At 40.9% G+C, this 20,086-nt stretch overlaps 1 protein-coding gene across 4 annotated transcripts in view; it reads right to left on the minus strand.

Moving 5' to 3' along the window:
- Positions 1 to 20,086, minus strand: part of braf (B-Raf proto-oncogene, serine/threonine kinase) — a 116,726-nt gene that overhangs the window by 22,735 nt on the left and 73,905 nt on the right. For 2 of the 4 annotated variants that reach the window (XM_073058926.1, XM_073058929.1), the window contains 6 exons: positions 18,615 to 18,734; positions 12,482 to 12,618; positions 11,438 to 11,555; positions 8,246 to 8,330; positions 4,942 to 5,118; positions 4,386 to 4,432 (listed from right to left, as the gene is read on the minus strand). In XM_073058926.1, the coding sequence (XP_072915027.1) occupies positions 4,386 to 4,432; positions 4,942 to 5,118; positions 8,246 to 8,330; positions 11,438 to 11,555; positions 12,482 to 12,618; positions 18,615 to 18,734 (684 nt within the window). The remainder of the gene's footprint in view (positions 1 to 4,385; positions 4,433 to 4,941; positions 5,119 to 8,245; positions 8,331 to 11,437; positions 11,556 to 12,481; positions 12,619 to 18,614; positions 18,735 to 20,086) is intronic. The other 2 variants (XM_073058927.1, XM_073058928.1) reach the window with 2 other exon arrangements.

Consider the following 20,086-nt stretch of genomic DNA (forward strand, 5'->3'; position numbering starts at 1 on the left):
ACAGTTTCAAAGCAAATATGATACATTTGTAAGAAATGCAGCAGTCAGCTACACCCCACATAAAGGAGTGTGTCAATGAACAAATATTCTATGCTCATGTGGGGAAAAAATTCCAATAATCTAACAGAAAACTGAAAAAATTCTTAAACAGTAAGAGATTGAAAGGTGCTGTGGTCAGAAGCAACCAGATGTCCTTGTAAACAAATCACAGAAAGTTAATTGCACTTACTGCAAGCATTTAGGGGGGAAAATGATAGGTGGCCCTTTATTTCAAAAGAATTTGAATAGCTCTTCCTGCAAAAGCATTGGCCCTTGATGATGTAATAAAAACTGAGTATTGATCTGCTCTCCCTACCCAAGGCAGGATATAATAAAGTAGAGGGCATACAAGTTAAGATTGATTTCAGGGATGAAGGGATTTGTCTACTGGGTGAACTCTATACTTTCCAGAGATTAGAAGTATGTACAGTATATGTTACCATATACTACCTTGAGATTCATTTACAGGAAAATAAAGAAATATAATAGAATTTATGAAAAACTATAAGTAAACAAAGACTAAGAACAACCAACATGCAAACATGGAATGAAAATGAAACATGAAAATGTGGAAAAATGCAAGATTCTTTCACAGCTTGAGAGAGTAAATGCAGGGTTAATGATCCCCCAGGCTTGACTGACCAGAAGCAGGAGCCAGTCTCACTATGGAAAGAGAACTTTAGTCCAACTGATCCATACTCAATCATATGCCTTCCTGAGCTTGTCTCATTTGCCTGCTTCTAAACATTTCTTATCCATCTCAAAATTAGGATTGGCCTTTCAGGACTGAAGTTTTTTTAAAAACCCGAATGTAATTATTTTGGCTGGTATGTACGTGCAGTTTCAAATGGCCTTCTTTAATGGCACAAGCTTCTAGGCTTTCTAAGAAGGTTATACACCAAATGGAGGTTGATAGGTTCTTGATTAGTGAGGGCATCAAAGGTTATAGAAGGCAAAAGAATGGGGTTGAGAGGGATAATAACTCAGCTATGATGGAATGGAGGAGCAGACGTAATGGCTGAGTGGCCTAATTCTGCTCTAAAATTTTATGGTCAATGTAAAGGAGCAACATGACACCTTGGTCTCAGTGAACCTGTGTTCAGCCAAGGTAGGACTGGCCATTTTTGGTAACAAAGTGAGATTTGGTGTAATCTCACAGAGACGAACTTATAATATTTAAAAATATTTATCAGTGCTGGTGTTCATATACTAATGGAGTTGGAATAAATGATTTTCTTTTGTAGTAATACTTGGAATATCAGCTTCACCAGCATGGCTGACATTTAATGCTTTTCCATTCTTACACTGTTTCAGTTGCCATGGTAAAAGGACACTCCCACTGCTGGGTATAAGGATCCAGAATCTGATCCCAGTAGCAAAGAAGGAACAGTATTCATGTTTTTAAACAGTTGAGGGTGGTGTGCACCTTGGAAGAGGTGATGGCGATGACACTCCCAAACTGAGAAGTACAGTTGGGAGGTGCGACCACCTTCTAGGTAATGGTAGGAGAAGCCAGTGAAAAGTTGCAAATGGATTTTGCTGACAAAAGAGCCACAATTCGCCATTAGTGAGGGAATGAATGTTTAAGTAGTAGGCAGAAGAGTGGAAGAATGAACATTTAGGGTGTATAGGGAGAAAATCATTTAAAGTACTTAGTTTTGCAAGGCCTAGAACTTTATTAATGTGAATGGCTCTTCTCTTATCCAGGCAAACAAAGGTATTTCTTTTGCTTTGCAAGTTGTATACAAGTTGTAAGTCACTCACTATTGAATAGCTGACCTGTGACCTGTTCTTATTATTTGCATTATTACTGCCCCTGACCCTGTTAAATTTATGGTTAAAAATAGCACTTTCCCACTATCCCTTATGGATGATGGCTTTGTTAATAGAGGTGGTTATGTCCATTCACTTCCATTCATGGCCTCTTTATAGGAAAGATAAAGAAGCTTTACGGAGGCTGCAGAAGATATTTACAGGGGTGCTGTCTGGATTGGACAGCATGTCTTATGAAGACGGATTGAGCAAGCTAGGGCTTTTCTCTTTGGATCAAAGGAGAATGAGAGGTGACTTGATAGAGGTGTACAAGATGAAAGGAGACACAGTGGATAGCTAGAGATTTTTTCCAGAGCAGAAATGGCTAATATGAGGGGGGATACAGTGCTTATAAAAAGTATTCACCTCCTTTTTGAAAGTTTTCATGCTTCATCATTTTACAACATTGAATCACAGTGGATTTAATTTGGCTTTTTTTGACACTGGTCGACAGAAAAAGACACTTTCGTATCACAGTGAAAACAGATCACAGAGTAATCTAGATTAATCAGAAAAATAAAACACAAAATAATTGCGTAAGTATTCACCCTCCCCTTAATATGACTCACCAAATCATCACTGGTGTCACCAATTGGTTTTAAAACTCACATAATTAGTTAAATGGAGATCATCTGTGTGCAACCAAGGTGTTTCAATTAACTGCAGTAAAAATACACCTGTGTCTGGAAGGTCCAACTGCTGGTGAGTCAGTATCCTGCCAAAAACTACACCATGAAGACAAAAGAACACTCCAAGCAACTCTGAAAAGGTTATTGAAAAGGACAAGTCAGGAGATGGATACAAAAAAAAATTCCAAGTCACTGAATATCCCTGAAGTACAGTTCAATCAAGAAATGGAAAAAATATAGCATGCTGTAAATCTGCCTAGAACAGGCTGTCCTCAAAAACTGAGTGACCATCCAAGAAGGGAACTAGTGAGAGAGGCCACCAAGCAACCTCTGATATCTCTGGAGGAGTTACAAACTTCAGTGGTTGAGTTGGGAGAGACTGCACATACAACTGCTGCCCGGGTGTTTCATCATTCGTAGCTTTATGGGGGTGTTGCAAAGAGAAAGCCACTATTGATAAAAACTCATATGAAATCTCAGCTAGAGTTTGCCAGGAGATGAAGAAAGCAAAATTGAGCTTTTTGGCCGTCAGACTAAACGCTAAGTTTGGCGTAAGCCCAACACTGCACGTCATCAAAAACACAGCATCCCTACCGTGAAGCATGATGGTGGCTGCTTCATGCTGTGGGGATCATCACTGCTGCAGGCCCTGGAAGGCTTGTGAAGGCTTAGTCTGCAAGAGAACTGCAACTTGGGAGAAGATTTGTTTTCCAGCAAGACAATGACATAAAGCATAAAGCCAAAGCTACACAGGAATGGCTTAAAAACAACAAAATTAATGTCCTCGAATGGCCAAGTCAGAATCCAGACCTCAACCGCATTGAGAATTTGTAGCTGGACTTGAAAAGGGCTGTTTATTCATGATCCCCATGCAATCTGACAGAGCTTGACCAGTTTTGTAACGAAGAATGGGGAAAAATGGCAGTGTATAGATGTGTAAAGCTGATCGAGACCTATCCACACAGACTCAAGGCTGTAATTGCTGTCAAAGGTGCATCTACTAAATACTGACTTGAAGGGGGGGGGGGGGGGGGGGTGGAGTAATTATGCAACCAATTTTTTGTGTTTAATAATTTCACTAAACTTAGACCAATTTGTAGAAATTTATTTTTACTTTGACATGAAAAAGTCTTTCCTGTTGATCAGTGTCTAAAAGACCAAACTAAATCCACTGTGTATCAATGTTGTAAAACAATAAAATATGAAATCTTCCAAGGGGAGGGGGTGAATATTTCTTATAGGCACTGTATTTTTAAGGGGATTGGAAGTATAACTGGAATGTCAAAGGAGATATATATATATATGAACACACACGTGGTGAGTACGTGGAACACCCTGTCAGGGATGGTGGAGGAGGAGGCAGATACATAAGGGGTATTTAAGAAAGAAATTCTTAGCGCATGGATGATAGCCCTCCAATGCTCTATATAGGAGGGAAGGATGAGATTGAACTTAAAGTAGGTTGAAAGGTTGGCTTAACTGGACAGTTTGGGAGCCTGGTGGTGCAGCAATTAGTGTGGCTGCCTCACAGCTTCAAGGAGTGGAATTCAATCCTAACTTTGGTGTTGTTTGAGTAACATTTGTTTTCCCTTCCAAAGATGTGTGGGTAAGCTAAATATCATTGTAAATCATTGTATGTCATTTTCAAAAGAATCAGAGGGAGCTGATGGACATGTGAGAGAGAAATGGGCCTAATTCTGCTCCTATATCTTATGGTCTTAATGTTGAGTTGATGCATAAAAGCAAACTGCTTCTGTTCTAGTGAAATCACATCAAAACCAGCCATGGCTGGCCTGTTTGGCCAATGCACTCATCACCTTCACAAAGAAGCCATTGGAGAAGTCCTGCATATTGGTGGTGTAATGCCAGACACATCATACTCTTACTCCAAGTATGAAAGGATACTATTACTCTTCAGATCTCTGTGAATAATGGATTTTGCATGCAGGTAGCTGTAAGGAAGAACAATAATTAGCACTCCATTTATCCAACATTAGTAAACTACTTCAACAAGAGACCAGACTGCTGGAGGCAGGATATATGGCTTTCAACCTAACTTGTTGCTCAGGAGATACAGTCCAGTCAATTCACAGGCGTGTTTAAAAATTCTGGGGCATACAATTAATCCATTTCTTTATCAAAGAAATCCACCTTTTGTTTAACAACATTGATACTCACTGAGGCACTACCTGCGGTGAGTGACAGCACCCAAGGAAGTAGTGTATCATTTATAGGCTTGAGCAGCAAGCCAAAAATGGTGCAAATCCTTCCGGTGAGGAATGGCTGGTATGGTAGAAGCTGGCATCTACCAAGCTAGAGGAGACAGGAGGCTCACTATTCTACCCATCCAGCAGGCAAACCAACAATATTCCCAGCAGTAACCTGTTTTTCTCTTTTGTGTCTCAGATGTCAAACAGGTTGCCACAGGTTGTTCTGGTTACTGGCGAAACCTTGGACTTACTCCATGCCCTGTGCAGTCTGCCGGGCAATATCGATTAGCTTAATCATCTCAAACTTGGTCTCGATGATGTGAAGGTGGTGGTACAGACTGGAACCCTCACACCACTGCGTCACGATGGCAAGCTGTGGACTCGTCGTGTAACCCATGAATAAAAGGATGTTCACATGTCGAGTTTTTCTAGACAAGAAGAAAAAAAAAATCGATTAATTTACCATCTTGTAAAGCCTGGAAGTTAAATACTGGGAGTTGAGCCAAACTCAGAAAAGGTTTTGAAAGATTTTGTTGCAGCAGGATATTGAATTAAACTGTGGTGAAAGGAAGAGCGATACTTGTTCAAAAGTATCTAGCTGATCTCGGCAACTTACACCTTAGAAGCAATTACTATGTGTTTATTCCCATCCAGATAACCAATTTCCACAGCAGTCTCTGAAACAATGTTAGGATGGGTTTTGGCCCATTCTTTCTTAGCCAAACTAATTCAATCATTGATTATTGAGAGCACTTTTTACTATTTCAGATTTGCAGAATTGGGGAACAATAGGGAGGGAAGAGAACTTTGGATATGGAATGGACCAATTGTGTTGAAGAAAGTTGGGGAGAAGGAGCAAGTGGAGGACAGGAAGTACCAACAAATCACAAAAATCACAGAATGATTACAGTGCATAAGGAAGCCATTTGACACATCAAGTCTGTACTAGCTACTAGCAAGAGGAATATAGTTATTCCCATTCCTGCCTTTCAGATATCCATCCAGCTACAGTTATTTCTTAAACGTTATACAGTAATTGAATCACCCTTACTTCTGTACAAAGAAAAGCATTCCAGACCACTGTGCAAAGAGGAAAATTAATCCTTGACACCTTTGAATCTTGGCTTTTGACCCCTCATCTAAAGGGATGTCTCTGTATTAGTAGCATCAGAATGGGGCTAGATATACAAGGAAACAGTGGTGGGGAGGAGGTAATCATTATACTAGAAGATGTTCTTGCATTCAGTTTCTCATTAGAATTGTGCCCACATCTAATCTAATTTTGATAGAAAGTTTATAAAAACAAATAGACAACTAATACAACCGCATTTTGCACAGACATCTTGTCGAAGAACATCTGGATCAAGATTACATTAGCTTGCATTCCATAATGATTGATATCCTTTTTGGCTACCTTAGCCTCAATCCTTTTGATTGACATGCTGCTTCCTCCAATTGGATTGGAGAAACCAAGACTCGAACCTACCCCACAGGAAACAGCGCTATTCGTATCTCCAAATAAAATAAAAAAACATTGCTTCTACAACACACACACTAAATGGAGAGTATATGCAGCATCTGTCCCATTTCACTCCTATTACGGTCTCATCAATACTCATATATCAGAGCCAGAATGGTTAGAAAACAACTTTTATGATTTGCTTTGAATGGTGGTCAATCTATATATGACAAATATGAATGATCTAATCTCAACAGTATTTAGTGCATGCGTTTGGCCTTATGAAACAAGGTCTTCAATCAGGCATTTCCACGTCTTTTTTGCTGCCAAACATATTTTTGTATGCAGATTAATACTACAGGAAAGGTAGACTGAGTTTGATTATAGTGATTATCACAGTCAAACAGACTGCTGAAACTTGCTTCCTGTGCGAGGACCCGACCCGGCCTGAGTTTCCTATCATTTTGCTTTGACCACTGATGCTACTTGACCTGCTGAGTTCTCCTGCAGTTTGGTTTCAGTACGTGAAGGGAGGAATTGCTGCCTGATGAACCATATGGTAGGAGTGGAGAAAGAGTGGAAGAGATGCTATTCATATCCTGCTCATAATGATGCACCATCTACACATCTCCAATGATTCCAGAGGCTTGAATGGCTGCTAATGGTTTACAGTTTAGAGTCAAACTGAATAACTTCAGGCTGATTTGACTTCAGTGATGGACAAATTACAGGAATCAATTTCCAAGGACCGAATATACTTTCATTTAGAAAAGTATAAATAAGACTAGACTCCATGAACTTAAGGAGTCAATGTAAACTGTGTAGGTGATATTGCCTTAGTGGTATTTTAATGTGGCTTTTGTCAAGGTAGCAAATGGTTGGCAGGTCAAAAAGTAAAAGTCTGTCATATACAGAGAATCAGTCATACAGGTTAGAAAAGAGGCTCTTTCAGCCCACTTTGTCTATGCCAGTTGTGATGTCCATTACACTAATCTCAATTACCTGCATTAGTCCTTCAATTCTTTCCTATCCAAGTACCTGCCCAACTGCCTTTCAAATGTCGTAATTGCATCTGCCAACATGACATCTTCTAGAGGCTCGTTTGAAATATTCACCACGCTGCGTGGAAAAATATACCACTCTAATCTCCTCTAACTTCCCACTCACCTTAAACCTGTGTCCTCTACTCCGAGATTCCCCTGCCATGGGGGTGGGGGGGGGGGGGGAATATCCATTCTATCTCTGCCCCAAAGAACAGTACAAATTCAAATGGCAAACAGAAATCAAAATCGATTCAGGGACAAGGAGAAAAAGGATAAAAGGATAATTGCTGGTGGTTGTTTCTTCATTCAGACAATTGTTACCAGTAGGATTTCACTGGGCTCAGTATTCTGCCCTTTGCTTTCTGTAATGTAATGATTTAGACTGATGTCATGATAAAAGAAATAATACAAAAATTGGGCATGTGATTGAGAGTGAGAAAAAATTGTTTGGTCTGCATTTGTGCAGGTATAACAAAGCAGGGAAATAGACAGTGAGAAAAATTATAGAGAAATGCAGAAGAATAGAGGGACATTGCAACATACATGCCATGAACTTTATAAGCAGAAGCAGGGAACATCCCTTAAAAGGCACATGAATGAAAGGTGTGATTGTGCTGAAGACAATGGAGAAACACAAAGACTAAAACATTTTAGCTATAATAAATGATGCAGTTGTTTTTCCTGGAAAAGTGGGGGCAATTAGGATACATTAAATTATGATGAGGCCAAACAGAGGAAGACTGTAAATTAGGATCTAGGTTGTAAATTACTTGAATACCACCAATGTCAACACATAATCTGTACACCTTCAAGGATGATATATCATTCACACACTTACAGGAATGACATACTACTGGTTACTGTTAGAACATCATTCATATATCTTCAATGACAACTGACAAGGCTTCCAACCTTTTTTATGCCATGAATCCCTAACATTAACCGAAAGGTCCATGGACCTGTCTAAGATGATACATTATAGCAACCAAGAATAGTCGTGTGCTGATCTACTCCAAGATTTTTCCTCCCAGAATCGCTCTGTTAACCTCTTACCTGAGAACTCCTACTTCATTTTTAAAAGCTTGTAGCTGTTGAGGTGTTGGAGCAGTAACATTCAGCATCTTCACTGCAACATCACCTGCAAACAAACAGCATTTATAGTGCATCACAGACCACAGAATAAGGCCTAAAGGCAGTAAATAGCTATCACAACCAAGGTAGAGGTAGACTGGAAAAAACAGTCGAGCTGTGTTTTTTTCAGTTTACCGTCTGGTTGTCACAGTAGCTGAGTCTTTATCTAGTGGGCAAATGAACATAATGGTCATCACAGAGAGGATGGAGACTGAAAGGATTAACGTCATTAATTTTGCATTCCATCATTGTCAATTTACTCTGGTTGGAAGATTTGTCAGGCAGAGACACTATTCCATTATCCTAACTGATTCACATTATGCTGATCTCTCTGAATTTTAAAACAAGATACCAAGGTGTATAATTTAGGTACTGAGGTATATTCTGCAGTTTTACCACCGCTTCAAATTTTTGGTGTCACTGAAAGCTTACCTTTTCACATGCTATTCATTCCAAATGTGCTTTTAGAGGAACTTATCAACAGTTAATGATACAAACAGGGACCTTGCCAGATCTCCACCACCTTATATTGGTTTTATAGTCAGATTTCTGGTCAGTTTGATGTGATTAAATCTTATTTGTTATTTTCCTTTAACTATCCTGATCCATGGAAGTGAGCCCATGCTTCAGTTCAATTTAGAATATTCTTTTTACTCAATTTCCTTCATATTTCTTGCAACATTATTAGAAGTGTTGAAAGTTACAAATGTGCCACCATTACCAAGACTGTGAGATAAAGTTCTGCTTTTATTTTGCAGAATTCTAGGTTTTGTTACTGTAGTCTTGGTGTGATGGATGGGGTTTTTTATATTTATTTACAGTCAGATTGTTGTACCTCATAAAACTAACAGTATGGAACAGTGGAATGGTTAGTTGCAAGAGCTTAGGGGGCATGGTAGCATAGCAGCTGGTGCAAGTCTTTACAGCATCAGCTGTAAGATCTGGGTTCAACCCGTCACGGTCTTTGTACATTCTCCATGTGACCCCATGGGTTTCCTCCGGGTGTGCCGGTTCCCTTCCACATTCCAAAGACGTACAGGTTAGGGTTAGTCGGTTGTGGGCATGCTATGTTGGCATCATAAGTGTAGTGACACTTGTGGGCTGCCCAGGACAAACTTTGCAGATTTGATTTAACACAAACGACACATTTCACTCTACATTTTGATGTACATCTGACAAATAAAGCTAATCTTTACACTAGCTTTTCTGAAGAGGGACAAGGTTTTTCTAAGCTCCATGTACCTATCCAGGAGTCTCTTAAAAGACCCTATCATATCTGCTTCCACCACAGTCACTGGCAGCCCATTTCACGCACTCACAACTCTCTGCATTAAAAAAAACACCTGACATCACCTCTGTACCTACTTCCAAGCACCTTAAAACTATGCCCTCTCATGCTAGCCATTTCAGCCCTGGGAAAAAGCCTCTAACTATCCACACGATCAATGCCTCTCATCATCTTGTATACCTCTATCATGTCATCTTTCATCCACTCCAAGGAGAAAAGGCCGAGTTCACTCAACCTATTCTCAAAAGGCATGCTCCCCAATCCAGGCAACAACCTTGTAAGTCTCCTCTGCACCCTTTCTATGGTTTCCACAGCCTTCCTGTAGTGAGGCGACCAGAACTGAGCACAGTACTCGAAGTGGGGGCTGACCAGGGTCCTATATAGCTGCAACATTACCTCTCAGCTCCTAATTTCAATTCCACAATTGATGAAGACCAATACACAGTACACCTTCTTAACCACAGAGTCAACCTGCACAGCTGCTTTGAGTGTCCTATGGACTCGGACCCTAAGATCCCTCTGATCTTCCACGCTGCCAAGAGTCTTACCATTAATACTATATTCTGCCATCCTATTTGACTTACCAAAATGAACCACCTCATACTTACCTGGGTTGAAGTCCATCTGCCACTTCTCAGCCCAGTTCTGCATCCTATCAATGTCCCACTGAAACCTCTGACAGCCCTCAACACCATCCACAATACCCCCAATCTTTGTGTCATCAGCAAATTTACTAACTCACCCCTCCACTTCCTCAACCAGGTCATTTATAAAAATCACAAAGAGTAGGGGTCCCAGAACAAATCCCCGAGACACAACACTGGTCAACAACCTCCATGCAGAATATGACCCATCTACAACCACTCTTTGCCTTCTGTGGGCAAGCCAGTTCTGGATCCACAAAGCAATGTCCCCTTGGATCCCATGCCTCCTTACTTTCTCAATAAGCCTTGCATGGGGTACCTTATCAAATGCCTTGCTGAAATCCATACACACTACGCCTACTGCTCTACTTTCATCAATGTGTTTAGTCACATCCTCAAAAAATTCAATCAGGCTCATAAGGCACAACCTGCCTTTGACAAAGCCATGCTGACTATTCCTAATCATATTATGCCTCTCCAAATGTTCATAAATCCTGCCCCGGTCAGTGCTGCATCATATTCACAAAGAAAAAATTTCTCAGTTAAACATCTATCACACTCACCAATCCCCTTCCCTCCCAATGAAAAGACTTAAGTCACTTGAGTGTTGCAGAACACTTGCACGTTATAAAATGTTCTGCAATGCGCGGTTTCCAAACAACTGGCACACTCACATTGTCAACACAACTACACACAGTCTCAGATAGCAAGATTCAAAGATAAGTATTGTCAATATAAAAAGCATACTTTTTATAGAATTATCCATGTCTTTGGCTCTAAGACTTTCTCCATAAACACTAAATTCTAAACCTGCTGATATATTGTTCAGCATGAGCCATATGAATATGGCAAAAAAACATTATATTGAAATATTCCTTCTGCCTTCACATTTGCACAGGATAGCATATCTCTCAAAATATGCTCCCTCATTTTAACATCACAAGTCAACTAATTAGTAATGAACACAGAACACCCATCTGTACAACCTATGTATGTTATGCATGATAAGATGGATCTCCAAGAGGTGACAGGAGGAACTCAAAGGACCAGTAATTCCTAAAACACTTCAGTATTGGAACATTAAGTGCTTTGGATCACTGAGATGTTCTGATCTATTAACTTGAGGCATTGATTTTCTTCAAAAAGGCAATAACAACATCTTAATTATTCCATACTCCATACCATGCCATTTTCCTTTATATACTGTTCCAAACGAGCCTGATCCTATCCTTTGGCCCTGCGTGATCTGTCCATTTGATATCTCCCAGTCGTCACTGGAGTCCCTTCGGCCTATAGTTTTCTACAAAGAACAGGACATTATAAATACAAGTGCTCAAAGCGAGTATTGACTATAATTATTCTCTAAGTGCCACTCACACCAACTTCCTTCTCACAACCATGCCACACACATGAAGCTTTCCATCTACCAACGTGCACTGAGGCCACTCTCAGAATACACAGGAGAAGCAGTCTGTTCCTGCAATTTTTCAGCTATAGGGCTTGTGCCCAAATCTGTATAATGAATGACATCCCCCTCACCATCCAACCCTATTCATCCTAGGCATCTTCTTGTTGACAAACAGTGAGGAACCTTGATTTTCCATGTATCAAGAGGTAGTAGGACAGGTGTCTAGACAAAATCTGGATAATGGATTACTGAACACCCAGATGTTATGCTGAAAAGGTGGTTGGGTTACAATTTTGTTACTTTGAGATCTGAAACTACAACAATGAAGGAGCTCTGGAAGCTGAAGCATTGAATATATTCATAAGCCCTCTCCCCGCCGATCCAGTGTTAATGTACCCATTTAAGAAAGGGTCCACTAGTACTGTTGGGAGCTTAGAAGGATTCACTAGGCTCCTTCCTGGATGAAAGGGTTGCTCTAACACGAATAGCTTAAAAAGGCTAAATCTGTCTCCTTTGTACAGTTTAGAAGATTAAGGGGTGATATTATTGAAACGTACAAAATTCTGAGTGGTAGACATTGAGATTTTTGCACTAATGGAAGTGTTTCAAATGAAGGGACATGGTTGAAAGTTAAGAGGGTGGTCACTTAAAAGTAAAGTGCATAGGATGGCCACAAGTCAGAATTCTGGCAGAGATCACCATTTCTAGATCACAAAAGCTTACATGCCTTCAGCACTGATTTGACCCCAGCTCCATGTCATTCACCAAATACGGATCTCAGTCTCTCACCACTCTCGTACCACACAGTATAATCTTACCATTTTATTCCGGTCTTCAGACGATGACGACTTCCTCTCGCGAGGCTGTGTACCAGGAGACTTCTGCAATGTTTTGACACTGGTCAGGGATCCAGGTAGCGAAGCAGGAGGGGTGGCAGAAAGCCCTGATGTGGATCCTGTTTGCAATATTTGTTTTAAAATAGAAGTTGTGAAGGGAACAGATGCAGAGGAATCAACAAGTAAGAAAGAAGGCAATTAATACCACAGCAATTGGTGATCCTTACAAGGAAATGAGCTAAGCTACAAGTTTGACAGCCCATGCAGGGTACGACACTAGTGAATGACCTTGCAAGCCAAGGTGGCTCCCAAAAAAAGGGGTGACCATGCACATAACTAATGCCAAATCTGTGAATTAAGGTGGAGAAGAGAAAGAGAAAGAGTGAAGCGTGAAGTTATAGCTATCAACCAGATTTTTTTTTTGTTTCCATTGCAGAGAGCTAGCTATGCAGCAACAAAATTAGCACCAAATCTGACTGGTACTGAGCAGTGGGCAATTTGTACCGGAGTTCAAATTCAACCAGCCTGGAAGTCTGTTGGCTTCAGAATTGAACAAGGCACCTTTAAAGAAAAGATAAACCAGTCACAACAGATTTTGAGATTAATTCTTAGAGCACTTGGGAATAGGGTATCTTCACACAACTGGCAAACAGGACTGCAATATGGAGGCTCCACATAAGCTGTGATGTGCTATATTTCTCCAAGTATCCAGATAAAACAGCACACTTAGCTGTGGAGGTACTAGCATGGGTACTACACCATTCCTACAGTTTGGTTGATAGGGTCTCAGCTTCCCACACCAAAAAAAAAATCACAAGCCAACAGACTACACATTTTCATCTTTCTAATATCAGCAACCCTTTCACTACAGCACAGTGTCGGCCAGCACCCGGGGGAACTGTGGTCCATCTAACAGCCAGCACCCAAAGGAACTGTGGCCCACCTGATGGCCAGCACCGGGGGAACTTTGGCCCAACCAATGGCCAGCACCCGGGGAACTGTGGCCCAACTGACCGTCAACACCCGGAGGAACTGTGGCCCAACTGACAGCCAGCACCTTAGGGAACTGTGGCCCAACTGACGGCCAGCACCCAGGGAACTGTGGCCCAACCGACAGCAAATTCTGGGAAACCATAGCCCACTGACAGACAGCACTGGTGAACTGTTCAGTAGTCGACCAAAATCCAGCACTGGGGAAGTGTAGCTCAAAAACTGCTGGCATTCGTAGACCTATCAAAAGGTCCTGTGGAACCATTACTAAACAACAGGCACTTGTTTAATGGAACAGTATCCCAACAGCAATTAACACAATGGAACTGTATTCCTACAAGGTACAAACACTGGAAATGTACCACAAAAACAAGAATCACAACTCAGAACTGCAATCACATCAGAGTAACCACCTTGGGTGACGTGTCCCAGGAAGTATACGTGCATGTGGCTCTGTACCAAATGTTCACCTGTCTAGAGAACTACACAATGGTGTATTCATTAATCTTCCAGACATACATTCATTATCTTCACCTATATTCATTAAAATAAGCAAATTGGTGAAGAGTTAAAAGCACATATAATGCTATGTCTGTTTCTTTTTAAAAACACCACATTCTCAGAGATCCTACCAACAACTTGCTCTTTAATGAATACATTAAAGAGGGAAAGGATGGAGGCAAAAAGTAATTTTGGGAAGGGATGGAGAAGGAAGGAAGTTTTATGGAAAGAATATTTCTTCCCAACCCCCAAAAGCATAAAGTACAGAATGTAAGAATAGCACTTGACAGAAACTATAGACCTTTTATTTCTGGGTTGGATTGTACATCAAGATATCAATGCAAGTCTTTTCTGAATTCTGCTTACTAAAGATAGTTCTTCAAAATAATTTCTAATTAATAAATTAAAGAATTTGCTTTGCCAAAAAAGGTATTATAGGGTGTATAATGAGAAGGTAGATAACCCAGAGTGAAGGTATACAGTCTCTTTCTTTAAACTTAAGGAGTGACTCTAAATTATAAAACAGTGCAGGAATGTGTTTGACAGAGAAACCAGGCGCTGACCAGAAGCAGTATTTTGTTCATGGGCCTCAAGAAAGCCAGATGTGATCTTTTTCACCAACCCTCACCCACACCACCCTGAATACCAGCCCATAACAACGACCTTGCATCCTTGCTCATACAGGGTGCTGTCCTTCTCTGGTCCCTCTTCTGCTTTCTTCTGTATACAGTAAGCTGGGGCTTAACTTGCAACTGAAGAAAAATGTCCCCAAGGGTCACAAGGGACTTCACTTCAAAGTACAAATCTGGGTTGGAAGGAATCTTGGTGGGGCACAAGGTACTCTGAAAGTGTAGCTCCATTCTGTTTTTGACTTGAAGTTGGAACCTCAAACCAATCAACATCCTTATAGATGTGCCACTTTTAAAATGGCCATTTGGCCCAGCCAGTCTCTTCTCCAATCAAGTCTCCTTGGCTATATCCAAAATTAAAACACTTGACATATGCATCTAATAGGAATTAAGATATTCCAGCAGGAGATACTGTACATCTCCAGCACGAAGGGTCTCTGGTAACTACATTTACTTCAGGATGCCACTGTAGCATAGAAGTACTCTAGTACAGCTCGGAACATTGGAGTTCTGAATTCAATAATGCCGCAGTTTGTAAGGAGTTTGTACATTCTCCCCATGGCAACGTGGGTTTCCTCTGGGTGCTCATTTCACTCCCTCAGTCCAAATATGCACTGGTTAGTTGGTTAATTTGTCATTGGAAACAGTGCCAGTGCAAACAGAAAAAAAGTGTTAATGGGTTCAAAGTCCATTTTGAAATTGGGTGGCAGAGTGGAAGAAGCTATTCCTGAATCACTGAGTGTGTGCCTTCAGGCTTCTGTACCTCCTTCCTGACAGTAACAATGAGAATGAGAATTGCTCCCTTGGGAACCAGCATAGGCTAGAGTGACAGAATGGTCTCCTATGCTGTTAAAAGTATCTAAGAAAAGGTGCCGATGCAACAAGGTGAGCACTTGGGGAAAGTGTATGGGTTCAAGTGAAGATTGAACTTTTGTGAGTGGAGGGATTATTGAAGATTTAGTGAGGAAAAGGTGGATTCAAATTAGTGTTGAATTAACCTTCTGGGATGCAGAGATTAGTTGGAGCTTAGTGAAACTCTGACTAATGTGCTAAGTCAATATACCATTTTCTGTCAAGTTGGGATGTTGTTTGTGAATCTTCTCTAATCACCAAAGAGAGCTCAGATCCTTGAGTTGTTATACCAATAGACTTACTTCATATCAATTTCACCTGATACACTCACCCATGGCCCCATCACCCCCAGATACACATATTCCATTGCCCACCTGGAAGCACCTCATATTCCTCCAGTCATAAAGAGAAGATCATCCAAAACTGCCACTCACACCTAATGCTGGATGGCCACATTCACTCCTTGCCCCTGTACTCACTCACCTCATTGGCTCCTAGATCTCAACTTGCAAATCGAAATTCCTCAACTCTTACTCAAGTGCTTCCATTACCTCACTATTTCCCAGCTCTGCAACCTCCTTCAGTGTTACAAACCTCAAGAGCTCCATTTCTCTCTATCTTGTGTTAATATCCTATTCCTCGAGCCTGTAACTGGTGGCTATTCCTTCAACTTTCAGAATCATAATTCTGGAAAGTTCTCCCTTGTCCCTCTCTACCTCGTTTTTCACCTTTAAGACACTCTTTAAAACTTCATGTTGTAACAAATCATTTGGTTAACTGTTTGGTTTGGGTCACATTTTTGTCTAGTTACATCTTGGGAAGCAGCTTGGGCATTAGAGGCACTACAATGTACTTGGGCTAGCCATTTCCCAATGTAGAGATGTCCAAGACTACAGGTTAAGGGCAATGAGATTCATATTGATGGGTTCTTGAGGGTCATCATACACCTGGTAGGCCAAAGAGCCTGCTTCTGTGTTGTACGTCTTCACAAATTGTTGTTATATATTTTTTTATAATATGGTTAGTTTTTGGAATTTTCCAGAACTGATTGGGCAATGAGAGAGAATGTAATTGTGGTATAGCTCGGTACACCTGGTGTGATGACAGATTTTAAAATCAAGTGATCTGCTGTTGTCTTGGTAATCTGATTCTGACTCAGAATTCAGCTTTCACCAGCCTGTCTCACTGTGAGAACCAGAGGGATGAATAAGAGCATTAAACCTTGCCTTTCAATTCTGGATGGTACTGAGCAGGCAAAGAGGAAGAAACTTAACCAGCTAATTAAACTTTAACTGTGTTCACTGTGTTCCAGAGACCTGGCTCTTTCAAACCTGGTCCTACATCCTCTGTACTTAAGTTAAAACGATAAGCATATTCTGTACCAGGCTGACAATGATGACATTATCCAAATGCAGTTTACTTTGAAAAGAAATGAAAACAGAAAATACTGGAAACACTCAGTTGGTTAAGTCCAGATGTTTGGAAAGAGAAATGGAGTTATTGTTGCAGGCAAACGTTGGTCAGAGGTGGCAAGCAGATAAAACAAGGTAGCTTCAGGCTGCAGGGAGTTGGGTGAGGGTGTGTAAATAGGACAAAGAGAATAACTGATTGGTGAGAGCAGGGTTGCCCTGAAGATAAGCTACATACTAGATTACCTGGTCGGTGGGTTAGGGAAGGCAGTTGGTGGGGGATGGGGAGGACACGGTCTTTTGTTGGTTTAATGATGGACATGGTCTACATTATGAGGGCAGTTTGAGAGTAAGAGTACAGACAGAGGAATGGAAGAGCCGTAAAATGCAAGGATGCAGGACAGACCAGTAAGGCCATCTGCAGAATTTCTTGTATTTATGATTTTCCCCGTCCATAGATGCTGCGTGACTTGCTGAGTTCCTTCAGCAATTTCTGCATATCTGCAGAATCTCTTGTGTCTAATCTGAACCATTGCGCCTCTCCCGTGGTGTACCTAAACCGAGGTTTGTCCAGCATTTTCTATTTTTATTTCAGATTTCCAGCATCCACTGTATTTGGCTTCAGAAGATCCACAGATCACTTGCATGGCAAAACACAACTGTTCTAGGTTCAATGATGAGGAAAATATTACTCCCTTTCTACCTACAGTTTTGAGGGGATTTGTTTGTTGATCCACATGTTGAATTCGTCTTTCAATATATTGAACAACCTGTCTACATCAGGTCTAACAAATACAACTGAGCAATAATGGAATTCATAGATCAGGCACAAAGGAATACATTTCTTAACATGTATTGTTCAAATTTTTCTAATTGAATTAACTACATCTGAAATACCTATGATCTCCTATTACACAGCCATTTTACTGCACTCAATAACATATTGCTACAATCATGTTAAAAACGGTTTCATACATTTCCCTTCCTCCACCATGTAATTATATCATGACTTTGTTAGTGCTGAGTTATCATTGTTTGATATTTACAGCAGCAATCTTAAATCTTTATTAGCATCTTAACACTAATTAAGGTTAAGAACTTAAAGTAGTAAGTTGTAGGCCATTTTAAGCATATATGCCATAGGCCACATGAATTATAAAGGCACATATGAGTGCTAAGCAACTACACAAGGCACAGTAACTGTTTCCCACCATCGCGTCCCATCTACATCCCCTGGCTTTGTGCCTGTTTTCTGTAGTCACTCCCTTAATCTAATGCAAGGACAAATTTCTGGCAGGTCCAGGTAAGAATGGAACTCTTAGACCACTGATGACATTTCTTGTTTAATTTTGCCATATGTTTGTGGCCCTTGAATCCAGGACATCAAACTGCAGTCTTCTAGCTGCTGGAATAATCCCTCGTATACTTACATAACCATGCAATTCCTGTAGTTCTAGCCACCAATGCAAATGTTTGCCTATTGAGTGGGGTGTCCATCTGCCGTTCCCAAAGAATGACCCTTGCAGCTGATTTCACTGCGAAGAAGCCTTTACTTGCAGGCTTCAGCCTGATACTGCTTCTGATCAAACTACCTGCTCCAAAGTTCCTGGATCCGTGGAGTGGTTGTGAATCTCAGGTGAAGAAGCAGTGGTGAGAGAACCGGTGTGGTGTGATGTAAATATGTCTGGGGGGGAACGTGCAGAGGTGGGTATGTGAGGAGAGGTGCCCAAGTACCTCTGAATACGGGACCAGGCTCAAAATCAAAGACAATGTCATTGGGGTAAGATTGCAACAAAGGGCTGGGAGTCCGGGACCGGTACTTCCTGAGGCACCTGACCGGCTGCGTCAAGGGGGCTGTGGGAAGAGAAAAGAAAAGGAGTAAAGGAACAGGAAAACAAACCCTACAAACAGGGTTCCTTCCTACTGGAAAAAAAACTGTAGGATTTCCTCTGGGAGATCTTCCCTTGTTTTGTACAGTGCATGTCCATCAATATTGCTTTCTGGTGAAAGATTAGAGACTAGAGCCCTTACATATACACACTATTCACTTTTAATCACCGCTCGCCAAACCCTTACTCATAAATCTTCAGGGGAACATACAACACAGCTTTGCAGCTGAATTACACCTCGTATCATGGAGGTACCTGTCAGTTTAGCGCACAATGTACTTCGTTATAAAAGAGCAACAGTGTTTAAAATAGGATTAGTACACAGCTCTTAATGCTTTGCTTCATTTCCCCTAAAAATAACAGTAGAATTACAGTGGCTTTCAGTCAACTGGGGTGAACATTTATTTAGGACAACTCAAAGGGGGAAAAAAGCTAAACTGAGACAACAGCTGGGATTCCCTTTGTTACTCAGTTAAATTGTAGCTTGCCTTTTTTTCTTTTAACTATTTCCATGAAACTTTAGCTAATTGGGGCAGCTGCTTACTTGGACGAAAATGCACTGGTCCCGATGTGGCCTAATTAACCGGAATCTACTGTATTTTTAATTTATTTTCAATTCTTGTGAATTTCAAAGGTGCTAAATAACATAAAAATGGAAAATTGAGGTTGATCACATTACAACACAATTCATAAAAAATCACCTTGACGCCCACTCCAGCACTGAAAGCAACATGGAGAATGTCACCTCGCACTGTGGTTGCTAATTTTCAAGGGACCCTCCCAAACTATATCAGCTAACAAATGTAGCCCAACTGAGCTAATACAGAACACAGAATCCAATCTACCATAGGTGGGCTCAGATAGATGAACTCACTGGAGAAAAAAGCATAGTGGTGAGAATATCCAGCTATTCTGAAAAGGTAATTATCTCCCATTCAGTAGCAGGTATTTGAAAACAGCCCTTTAAGATGTTACGGTGTCTGAGGATAAGACCATCAAGCTGTCTTCCCCTACAATGTAAAGAAGCAATAACATACTGTAGTTACAAATAGCAACTTTCCAAAATGGGGTGTTTGAATGATACTGGCAGTCAGTTGTGCCACTAACAGCAGTGAAATATCAAAAGTAGTAAGTGTTAGATCCCCTCACACCCTGTTGCAGCCCAGCAGCCCCAGTGACTTCTCAGCTGCTCACTACAGCAATGGCTGCATGTACACCTGCACGCTCCTCAGATTGTGCTGGAGCAGGGCACCAGGAAACTGGTGGGAACTAAGATGCACAACTTTAACAGATCAAAGCCATTAGCTGTAACTCTGA

Source organism: Hemitrygon akajei, chromosome 10 (assembly GCF_048418815.1).
Source record: "Hemitrygon akajei chromosome 10, sHemAka1.3, whole genome shotgun sequence".
Classification (NCBI taxonomy): Eukaryota; Metazoa; Chordata; class Chondrichthyes; order Myliobatiformes; family Dasyatidae; genus Hemitrygon; species Hemitrygon akajei.